At 36.6% G+C, this 12,097-nt stretch overlaps 1 protein-coding gene across 1 annotated transcript in view; it reads right to left on the bottom strand.

Annotated features, from left to right (window-relative positions):
• Positions 1-3,646: 3,646 nt before the first annotated feature.
• ap2s1 (adaptor related protein complex 2 subunit sigma 1) overlaps positions 3,647-12,097 on the bottom strand; it is a 9,719-nt gene continuing 1,268 nt past the window's right edge. Inside the window, exons 3-5 of the mRNA XM_077207094.1 lie at positions 11,942-12,055; positions 8,271-8,330; positions 3,647-4,671 (exon numbers count right to left, since the gene is read on the bottom strand). Coding sequence (XP_077063209.1) covers positions 4,570-4,671; positions 8,271-8,330; positions 11,942-12,055 — 276 coding nt within the window. The 3' untranslated portion in view covers positions 3,647-4,569. The remainder of the gene's footprint in view (positions 4,672-8,270; positions 8,331-11,941; positions 12,056-12,097) is intronic.

The raw sequence follows: 12,097 nt of genomic DNA, 5'->3' as shown, positions 1-12,097 counted from the left end.
CAGTGGTTTTCAGCGAATGCTTGTGCACTAATGCATAATTTCTCCTGTCCTTTACTCAAGCCTGTTAGCTTGCTGGGTAACGTTACCTCCATTCCGTTCTCTTTTTATAGCTTTTGTCTACTAAGTTTTAATTGTTTTTCAAACGCGATCTACTGCGGCTCTACATTCACACAATTGTTTTCAGTCTTTCTATATTTATTTAATCAATTTATCCTTATATTATATTCTTTTATATATTATATATATAATATATATTATATTCTTTATCCTTATATTCCTTTTATATAATTAATTTTAAATAAAAATTAAATGAATTATATATTTTAGATGTTTTTAGTTTGTTTTTAGTTCAGATATTCACATCTGAACAACATGTCTGTGTAAATTTGTTTTAACAAAAATTGTGTTAAAACATAATATGTTGGATATCATTTTTTTAAACAATAATCATGTTTGTCAACTTGCCATCAGCAATTATCATTAAAAACAATGCAAATATTGATATTAGTAAAACTCAATGTGTGGCTTTTGCACTTTTTAAAGTACACTTTTACACATAAATACCCTGATTTACGGTTTTATTTAGTTATAATAATAAAAAAATCTAATTTAATTTCTATCCGATTAATCGATTAATCGAAAAAATAATCGTCCGATTAATCGATTATCAAAATAATCGTTAGTTGCAGCCCTAAATTTTTGCAAGCAAAATCCAGTAATTTCCACGCTAATTTTTTGTCAGGGCGAAAGATTCCCCCATGCAGATTTGACAATGGGTTCAAGTCGATCATGTGAATTCGGCATGTTGACCAACAGAATGCTGTTTGGTTTAAAAGTGACTTGGTTTAAGAGCTGTGCTTCATACATGCACCCCTATTGACAATAGACCTCTTTTTGCCCACACAATTTCGCCAAAATTTCACTAATGTGATGTACCTTTAGAACAACTTCACTGTCTGAGCCAGATGATATTCGATGGTTTATGTATTGGAATTTGGTAGCATTTCGTAACCAAATATCATTATGGATTTGAAGAGTAGCTCAAAGTACTGCATATAACCAGTTGTTGCTTAGTAACTAGTGTGATTTGTTCATTCATAAATACTACTGTATATCTGGATCATGTATGCTGTAAATAAGATTGAACTTGTCTATCGGAGTGTTTGGGGGGAGGGGTGCTTGTTGGTTTTAAAGATTAAGATTATAATTAAAGTAAACTTGTTTTTTTATGTTGTGTAAGTTTTTTTCTATTGTCTCTGTTTTGTGTGGGAGTGTGTGACAATGAGCAAGTTGTTAGTTCAAATTATCTCTATTTCTAAGGTGACAGATACATAAAAAAGTGACATTCATAGGGAAATAACGTTGTAAGAAAATGTAATCATTTTATGAAGGGATTTCGTTTGAATTCATACAATGCGATTCGCACCACCACTAACCTAACAGTCAGTAACTTGTAAGACCATGCAAATACATACAAATGCAATTGATGCATTTGATCTGATCATGCAATAAATTTCTATCTGGATAATTTAGATTGGTTGTGAGCCCTGTGTCTTCGCCCTAAAGGTTATATATAGACATTAGGGTTATTTCTGTTGCTTCAAACATTATGTAGAACCTTTTAGGGATTCCCATCATGGGACCATTTAATGGACTTATTTTCAATTTAATTGAATTAATAAAATCTGAAATAACCCATTCAACTGTATGCAATGATTTAGTTGAGGAAAAAAAGTCTTATGTGGAGAATGTGTAATTTCTCCTTTTTTTTTTTTAGTGTTGCATATTGCAGTTCAACAACAGAATCTGGTTTAGAGCATTAAAGACTAGTAAACATCTGGTCCACAATCTAGTTTTGATCAAGTTTAAGAGTAAGCTGAAAAAAATAACCTATTTAATTAAATAAATTAGAGTATGTTTATTAGTGAATTATTTCCTATCATATCATATTTACATATCATAAGTATCATAGATTTTTTTGTACATTACAAATCAGTAGATAAAATAAACAATTGTCTTGTAATTATTTTTATATTTTTGATTTATATTGTTTTTTAAATGTTACCATTATTAATTCGACAATTACATATTCATTGTACAGTCCTCCCATTCTAAGGTGCATTCATTTATGTTAAATTTGGTCATTTTTATCAATCTCACAAACAACCTGTATTTTATGGAGACATTTTTTTTTAAAAAGATAAATGAAGGAATAAGCAAATAATTCAATTATTTAAAATGCATTATTTTAACAAATTATTGCATATAAATTAAAATTTATATAAATTATCATTATTACTCATTTTATAATTATGGTATATATTATATTTTATAATTATGGTATATATTATATTTATAAATTATATAAAGTTTTATTTATAATTTACGGTTCCATCTCATTGAAACTAAATTTGGTAACACAAAATGCTTCCATTTGTCAACACGAGTTAACAACATTAGTAAACATGAACGGCACAATACTTCTAAAGCATTTATTAATCGTAAAATAAAAATGTGTATCTGTTAAAAAGGCCGGCTATTTAACGGACCTGCGCTAACATGAACTAGCAATGAACAATTGTATTTTTATTAACTAACGTTAATAGATAACAAATGCATTGGTCATTGTTAGTCAATGCATTAACTAATGGGACCGTAGTGTAAAGTGTTAAGCCTGGATCACACGGGACGATTTTAAAATTGTCGGCCGATTTTCCAAAACCTGAAAGAGCCCACACACGGCGATAAAAAATCACGGGTCTAACAGTTTTGGTCGTACAGTGTGTGGTGCAGCCACACGGCAAAATCAACACATCACACACGAACCGATTTGACTCCCGAGCATTCCCAGGTCAGACGGAAAATCTCGCAAAATCCCTCGAGGTCAAACGTCACGTGACTTCAGAGTAAACAATCATGGAGGACGAAGAGGATGCAGTGGCGATAGTTTGTAGTTTGTTTTTAACCGAATCCATCTCCGACGTCCACCGGACTTTCTGATTTTGTTTTCCGGTGCTTCACTTGCGACTCGTCACCTCGCTGTCTGAATGGCTGCACGCAACAGTCAACAGGCTGCGTGCTTGTTTGTCCCCGGGGGACACCACACACGAGGAGAAATCGGGCCAAAATAATCCAAAATGTTGGACATCCCCGATTTGAGATCGGAGCGGTCCCGACGTCCTTCCGAGCAGACGAGAGCACTCTTAACACACCACACACGGCAGGAATATCTGATCAGATTATTTTACGATAATCGGAGCATCCTTAAAATTGTTGGAAGGGGTAAATCGGCCTAATTATTCTGCCGTGTGAACCAGGCTTTACCAGTGAATTTGCAAACTCATCTCAACCGGAAGGATTGCACACGTCAAACTCACTTTTTAACCAACATACGCAGGTTTGAGCACGCGGTATTAATCAGTAGCACTCGACTAAGTATTGACTAATCCTCACAACTGTGCTAACGTCATAATTTATTTGATTATCTTTATATTACCTGCATATAGTCAACTGAAGAACTGAATGTCAGTTCGCTTGAAGCAGAAATGCACTATTTCTGTTATCTGTAATGAGCGATGATGACCTCGTCAAATATTTGCATAATCGTCAGTATCCGACAGATGGCAGTATAGTACATGCAAACACATTTTGAAGTCCTTTAAGTTGCTTTATTTCACCTTCATGGATATTTACACTGACAGAAACACACACGTGAGAGTAACACCAACTATCAGCTTTTCACTCTGCAATCTCACAGGGACAAATCGGCAGATCTAGAATACTTTGGACTAAAGCAGAAGGGACAATCAAAGAAAGACAATATAAAACAGGTACAAAATAAAGACGATTCTCCAACTGTAATGGGACGTTTCGAGGCTGAGCAGTTGCCATAGAGCTCTTGGCGCGAGCGAACCAGCGCCAACAAAAGGGGAAATTAAAAGTAGACCATCTTTTGTCATTTCCCCAGAGTTCCATTCTTCCACTCAGCCTTGTTCACTAATCGCTGGCTCGGGTTCCCACAAAACCAAAAGGCTTCAATGCAATTACAAAGAGCGGCGACTGAGACTTAAGATGCCTGGAATGATGGGATAATTCATACAATTACACTTAAAATAGATGCATATATAATGTATATGTACACAATACAAACAACCTTCACAGATTTTGACTTGATACACAGGACATTTCATTAATGTTTGGAGAGGGTTTGTTTAATAAAATCTAGTTTTATCATTGCTAGTAGTGCAGCCCATGGATCTTGCAATTATAGAAGCAATTATATTCCGTGCCACGGCAGTTTTTGGCCGACATGATTATTTGTGTTAGTGTTAATGAACGGGCTTGGAGAGGTTGCCAGTCGGACACACTGAGGTCTACTGTGCTATAAAATTGCCGAAGAATTCAATTCTGACTATGCCAAAAAACAATTACCAGGGAGTCAATAACCAGGGAGGTTTTACAAATGCATAGCTGCTTTAAAAAGGCTGTAGAACAGAATGGCCACATCCTTCATTGTGGATGTGAGATGTTAGTGAGACAGATAATATGGCATGGCGATGAGTGAGGTCTTCACTCCAGAGACTGCAGCATGAGCAGCTGCTTCAGCACCTTCGTCTGGCTGGTCTCTCGGATCTCTCCTGCCAGAAACATCTCGTCCACCACCGTATAGACCTGAATCACAACAGCAAAATTGAGTCAATATTTAGTCATTCAAAAATGTAACCCTAACCCTGCTAATGCCCGGTACACACTGTACGATTTTGGGCTGTCCCAGACGAAAGATGACCAACTCGACAGTGTCAGAAATTTAGCTTGATCATCTCACAGTGTGTTTGCTGCTACGACCCGCGTCTACTGACTAGCCAATAAAAATGCAACATGAAATTGCATATTGATCAATGTGACATCGCGCTTAAACTTAAAATTATTACCTCGAGCCCCATTCACAAAATTGGCATGCTAAGTTGGCCTCTATTCCCTAGCCATGACCACATCCTCCACTTTTGCTTCCTCTATTTGTTTACCACTAGCTCATGCTGATGATGTTCAAGTCTTCTATACTGATGATTCAATAGGTGTCATCATCGTACAGTCTACATACATGTCGTACCCAGATTTATTAGATCCATGTCAAACAGTGTGATGTAATGATCTTCTAGGATTGCCGAAATCTGTAGCAGGCATTAGGCCTCGACATCTACTATACGCCTTCTGTTGTCTGGTTGATAGTTTAACAAGCAAAATAACTTTTACTATTCTAATTCTAATAACGTCCCCCTTCAGGTTGTGGTTAATGCTGATTTTTATTAGGGTAAATGTAAGAATAACTTTTATATTGTTAGGAATATTTCAAGATGAACACTTTTCCGTTATCCACAATTCATTTTTAGTAAAATTGTTCAAATGGGACCATCGAAAATGATCCATCAGGCTTTTGAGGAACGTTTATTTGTCTCTCAATCATTATTGCATTGTATTGCATTGCATGACATGTTTTGCCTCTCCCAAAAAATCTACAGAGCTTTGATTATGAAAATCATCTTACTAAGGAGCCGTTTACATGACGCAGCTTTCAACAACTAAAAACAGAAAACCTTTTGTGTGTTTTGGCCATTATACGTTTTGTGGGCCTGAAACGTTTTGGAAACGGGTTTCAAAATGCAAGTTTTTGAAAATGATACCGTTATCGTATTACGTGTTCAGTCTATATCGGTATGTGCGAGTGGCGGACTACAGGACTGAGTTTGTGCTTATTAACCCTTCACCAGCAGACTGTAGATTTACTACTATGACCAGCAGACGCATTATTGAACTTAATCTTGATTCTTTGGCCCTGTCCCAAATGGCGCACTTCATGCGGACTTTCGGTCTCGTGGACTTAAGTTGCGCGTGCTCGCCGAGTCTACGAGTCCTTAGGCCGTCCCATTTAGCGGTTTAACGCTCTGAAGTGTGCTCAGCAGAGCCCCCTTTGTACCCTTGAAGCGGTCTTCCGCGAAGCCCGCATAGATGCAAGCTCCACGCACTTTAACTACCCAGGAATCCTTGCCAAATGGCAATCAGAAAACGGATGGGAGGAGATTTCGCTCACGGACTGTTAACATGGCTTTATGATATAGGCGTACATTTTACCAGTTGTTACTTACAGTTTATACAAACATTATCGACCAGTGGTTGATATCTCAAACATAATAATAGCATGTTAAATAATACGATCGCATTATGATTCATTACATAAATAGAACCGAATGTCATGGCTTTACTGAGTCATAAACGTAGTATGAATATTGAAACCTATACATTTTTCTTAAACTCATTTACATTTTAATTTTGTGTTAAAATTGAACATTATGTATTATTATATACTACTGTATTGATCATTTACTTAACCATGACATCTATTCTAATGCCCAGGTGGCATATACAATTAGGCTATAGAACTGTAAAAGCAGGCTGTGTAGTTCACATGGACATACGATTTGGGAAAATAAAATAAATCCTGTTCTCGATGCTAAAGACTGTAATTTTTTTTTAATGATATTTGTGATATTTTTCTAATAAAGGGACTGATGAGATGACCTTTAAGTTTAGTCAGCTTCGACGTCTGAGCTGAGACCTTCTTCCTGTTTCCGGCGTGACGATCGAGTCTGTCCCAAAAATACCTCTCAATGCGCCCTCGCGGACTCGCGCTAAGGGCCCTATAGATCTGCACTACATGACGTCACTGAAGTGTGGACTCTGAGGAAGTCCACAAGTCCGGAGTGTGCCATTTGGGACAGGGCCTTTGTATTCACAGCACTGTAGAAGAATGCATAAGTGTGCAGGTGTAGTGTTTAATTACAGTGACATCGCCAACTACTGGCCTGGCAGCAGAATACAACAGTTTTTAGTCATTTTCCCGGATCCGTGTAATCGGGGATCGTTTCGACAACGTTGTCATCTGTACGCGAAACGGCCATTTTTAGTACATCATTGTCGTGTAAACGTACCCTAAGAAAAATTATCGGGAGATAAAGAGTGACATCTGAAATTTAGATGCATTTTATGCAAGCCAATTTAAATTTTATAAGATCTCATTGATTTACATCACAAGCAAATCAGATTCAGAATTGTATCTTACTGTTTGTCCATATACATATCAGCAACTGCAGCAAATTGCATGTTCTTCCTTAGTTTGGGCCTCTGAATAAAATTGACGCTCCATATTCTCCTGTATTATACTACATGAGCCATGAAATTGTTCTATTTCTGATATTTCTAACTGTTATTTCATTTGTCAGGCTTTACAGGGTTAAAAAAAATCTCATGAGCGTGCCTTTAGTGTGGGTCAAACCGTTCATGCAGTAGGTGGAATTAAAAATACATCAGATAATTAGTTCAGCAGAAATCAAATGCAATTATCCAAGGCAACTTTTTTTTAATAATTACTTCTACTCGTGCTGAATGGATGTGGATGTTCTAAATTGTATGACTAATTATGCATCAAATAACTGTTGCCATGGAGCTGCATTGCTGCTGAAACGGAGAGCTAATTACATATTTTTCTCACACTAGTTTTTTTCCAGCTTGGGCTGGTTTTCTGCCAGTGAAGCTTCTCTAAATGGTCCTATTAAAGAAACACTCCATGGATAGACGTAACCAAGCCTTTACATTAATGATGCATCTGATTTGTTAAGGCAAGTCATGCTGCATTATGTCAGTCAAATGCTTTTGAAAGAAATTAATACTTTTATTCACCAAGAATGCATTCAGCTGATCAAAAGTGACTACGACAATTATAATGTTACAAAAGATTTCTAATTCAAATAATGCGGTTATTTTGAACTTTTATTCTTCAAAAAAATCGATCACCGTTTTCAGAAAAATAAGCAGCACCACTGTTTTCAACATTGATAATAAATATTTTCTTGAGTGGCAAATCAACATATTATAATGATTTCTGAAGGATCATGTGACACTGAAGACTGGAGTAATGATGCTGTTAATTCAGCTTTGCATCACAGAAATAAATTACATCAAAATATATTGAAATAGTAAACATTTCTTTTCAATTGTCACAATATTACACATTATTTCTATTTTTTCTCAAATAAATGCAGCCTTGGTGAGAATTGGAGACTTTCAAAAACATTAAAAAAGCAAACTTTTGAACAGTAGTGAATAATAACATATAACTATGCATTTAAGATGCATTGTTTACATTTTTGATATTTTTACTTCATTTTTAGCTGTATTCGTGTAGTATTGGAATATAAGTTTAATCCTTCACTTACCTTGTAGAAATTGAAGACCAGGTCTAATTCACACACATTGTGGAAATACTCATTCAAAACCTGTGAAGGAAGAGAAATACAGATCAGTTCCAATCCATTCATGGCAGAATCTACTCAGGATACAGCAAGCGATTTCCGAGAAACCATGTTAAAAAGTTGATAGGACTGGGCAGCACAACACATTTGTAGCCAATCAGCAGTAGGAGGCGTGTCCACTCATTATGGGGGAGGGGAGAGGGAGAGAGAGAGATTTGAAGAAAGACTGTAGAAAGAGAGATGGCAGAGAGTCATTACAAAAGAGAAAAGGTTAGAGGAATATCACTGAAAAGGGAGGGTTATGATGAGCTTTAGGACAAGTAGAACTATTAGAAAAATTTTCCAGCGCTGGAGAGACTGAAGCGTTTAGGCCTGAAAATGGACGCACAGGTCGAGTTGTTTCTTCTTCATAAGCGAGTAACATTGGTTTTGCAGTTTCACAGAACCAAGATATGCTGTTGTAATGTTATCTCTAGTAACAGGACAGTTTTGAGATCATTGTTTGTCTGGAGCTGCTGGCGACTAACAACCAACTCGTGCTTGTATATTCTCTTGTGTGCTTCATGTTCATTTCTTGTTCCTCCTTGTCGTTCATTCGCCATCTTCGCATTTTTTTCTGTTGCTACGCTTCAGCTATAATATAGAGACATCCACTCTTGCATTGTGTGTTTGTTTTTGAGGGTGGAGCAATGGGTTGTTTGATTGTGTTTGTTTGGGTTGATTTCAGATAATCGGTGAACCACAGCAGTCTCTCGTTCACCTCAATAAGTAGCAGCAAAACCAATGCTGAGTTGCTGTTGACTGTTTTAAGTTGGTGCACCAGGCGTTTGTTTGTTCTTAATCCAGTGTTATTCAGCAAAGTGGGCTGGTTTGGGCAGAAGTGATGTGGGGATATGTTGGGGGAGTTGTTTACAGTGAAGGTTAGAGGAAGTCCTAGAATTCCATGTCACAATGTTCTTGAACTCCTGGCCGCTGGTTTCCCTCACGGCGGACACATTCCATTTGTCTCTCAGACATGGAACATTGCACCCACAGAAGTGCTGCTCCAGTGCTCCTTCATTTACCTGGTGAGAGGTCTCGCTAAAGCTCAGTTGTGTTTAGTCTAATTATATGCGTTACATTAAATTGTATTTAGATTGGAAATGTTTACGGTAGAGGTTAACAGATAAACGTACAATATATTAAATATAATTTTGTTGACTCTATAAAATTAAATAATACCAATGTTTTTAATGTGCTTTTTAACGTTGAAGTACGTACTATTGACAGATAGCAGTTGAAATGGGTACTGTAGTCCAAATTCAAAATAGTGGAGTGTGTTTTTAATGACAAAGCTTTTTATGTCTGCGATCTCTGAGCCAGTTCGTTTGCTTGCTTGCATGGCTGCAATAGGCTTTGTTTTTTGCCAACTGGCAACTCAGGGTGTCGAAAATGCTATTGGGTAAATTGGCAGTGGGCGGGATCACACAGACGAAAACAAAAACAGACATTACGGCACAGAATTCACATCTCAAAGCAGAATTACTGGCTGTAGAATTGTTTTTTCAGAGAAACGAGTATGTGAACTTAGCATGTTTCTTAAACATCTGCAAACAGTTCAGTTTTATGCCCACTTATGTCACCAACTTGAGATTTTTTTTCTGATATAAATATCAACTGCAAAAACTATCAAACTTGAACCAAGATGTGTTATCGCTAGCATTTTAAATGCTTTGAAATCTTTTTAAAATAATTCCACTTCTATGTTTATGATGTATTTGGGCACATAATGATTGTACCTGGTTTCCAATTAGTAATTGTGGAAAATTAGTAGTGTGGAAAACATCCTTGATTAGTTTTAACTCAATTTTTAATTAATTTGTCTGCTTGCATTAACCATTTCGAATACGTTTGAGTACTGTGGCTTTTTGGTCAAAATGATGGTTCTTCTGATCTAGGGGTATAACTGTACGTACACACCGCCGCCGCCGACTTGAGCGGCAAAGAAGCTCTGGCCGCCCTGTCAAGTACACTTGTCAAAAAGTACGGGGAAGCTTGTTGGCGCTTTGGCCGCTCTGACGTAGCAGCATTCAATGTTCAAGAGAAGAGAAGTGTCACAACATGAAATGTAAACAGAAAAAACAAGCAATACATAGACACTAGAAACCTTTTATAATGACAGCATTTTTATAACCGTTTTGGTCACATTTGGTCGGGGGAAAAAAAGAATAATAATTATTATTATTATTTGCATCTAGTGCAATTGGTCACATCAGTGTTACCATGAGCAAATTAATAGCATTCCCGCTTAAAACGAGCGTTCGTAAATATTTCCAATAAAAGTTGCGCTCATCCTCAAATGTGTATCACTGGATCATTATGGATCATCGTGAAGTTGTTGTGTTTGGTGCTGCTGTATTGTATTTGCGGAGAAAACGTTGGACTCTGAGATTTTAGGTTCATGACACCCTCCAGGAACGTTATCTATATGCAAACAACGTCATATCACAAATGATAGGAAACCCAGCAACGGTGATGATTAGCTTCTCCTCCATTTTCTCGGAACTAATGTTTTGGTAGGAACGAAAGTTTACATCGTATGTTTCTCTGGAATCAGCCAGCGCGGAGGACGTCTATATTCTTATTGGTTGCTGCCGTTTTGCCGCTGCTTGCCGCTGAACCGCGTCATAGCTCATTACCATAAAGTTGAGCTACTTTCAACTTTCTGATTGACGCTCAAAACACCCAAAACGCGACGCGGATGGATTTGATCCTTGCAGCTGAGAGAAGCCAGTTTCCATTGAAAATAAATGCCTTCCGGTAGCTTTGGAAGCTCAAGTCGGCGGCAGTGTGAACGTACAGTAAGTACAGTATTTCAAAGCATATACATAAACATCAGGTTTTTTGTTTTTTTTTATCTGTAACACCTTGACCTAAGTATTTCTTTGAAAGGGTCATGAATTATGTGCAGCAAAATCAATTTAATGCTAAGGAAATGTGCTGATTATACAATTTAGATGCTCAATTGAAAAATTATTTGTTTAAAATTGTATATTTTATTAAGTGGGAGACGAAAAGGATCATTATATACAGAAGAGGCCAAAAAAGTTGATGTCTGGAGGGAATATTTGTCTTTAATGACCCTACAAGTTCAATTAAACCATCACAATATTAGGAAAATATTTTATATATTTTTTTAACATTTTAAATATTAGGGAAAAACAAAACACTAAACTTGGTTAAGGTGTTTATCCGACAAAATTGTTTGGCAAAAAAGCCAAACTACAGCTACAGGTTTTATTTTACCATGCTAAAAAATGCACAGAAAACCAAAAAGCTTACAGGAAAAAGCATACATTGACTACAACATAATCAATTATGAATATTTTGTTGGTTCTCTCTTATTGTTCATAATGTCTTTGCATGACAGCCTGGCCAAAAATGATGTCCGCACAATTTGGCATGTTTCATTGCGGTATCACAAATAAAACAATTGACTCCAAGAACAACTACGCTATATGCTTACAAAATCTTTAACACATTTTTAATAAAGTTTAAATTAAGAGTGAAGACGCCAAGTTTTCTAGGCCAAGTATCACTTTTGACCACTACTATATACAAGTTTAGACATTAAAATTAGCTTCAGTAAGATTTACCTCAACAAAGTTGTGAATAGCTTCCAGGTAAGCCAGGTTGTTGTCTGTCACATCCACACAGATGCAGAAGTACAGGCCGGCGTACCGCCTGTAAATGATCTTGAAGTTTCTGAACTGCGGAGGAAATCAATGTATAACAACTAAGGCCAATATCTA

Source organism: Siphateles boraxobius, unplaced genomic scaffold (genome assembly GCF_051911475.1).
Source record: "Siphateles boraxobius isolate OS27281-9 unplaced genomic scaffold, OSU_SipBor_1 6, whole genome shotgun sequence".
Taxonomy (NCBI): domain Eukaryota; kingdom Metazoa; phylum Chordata; class Actinopteri; order Cypriniformes; family Leuciscidae; genus Siphateles; species Siphateles boraxobius.
Note: the sequence above shows the minus strand (reverse complement) of the source record. Positions and strands in the feature narration are given on the sequence as shown.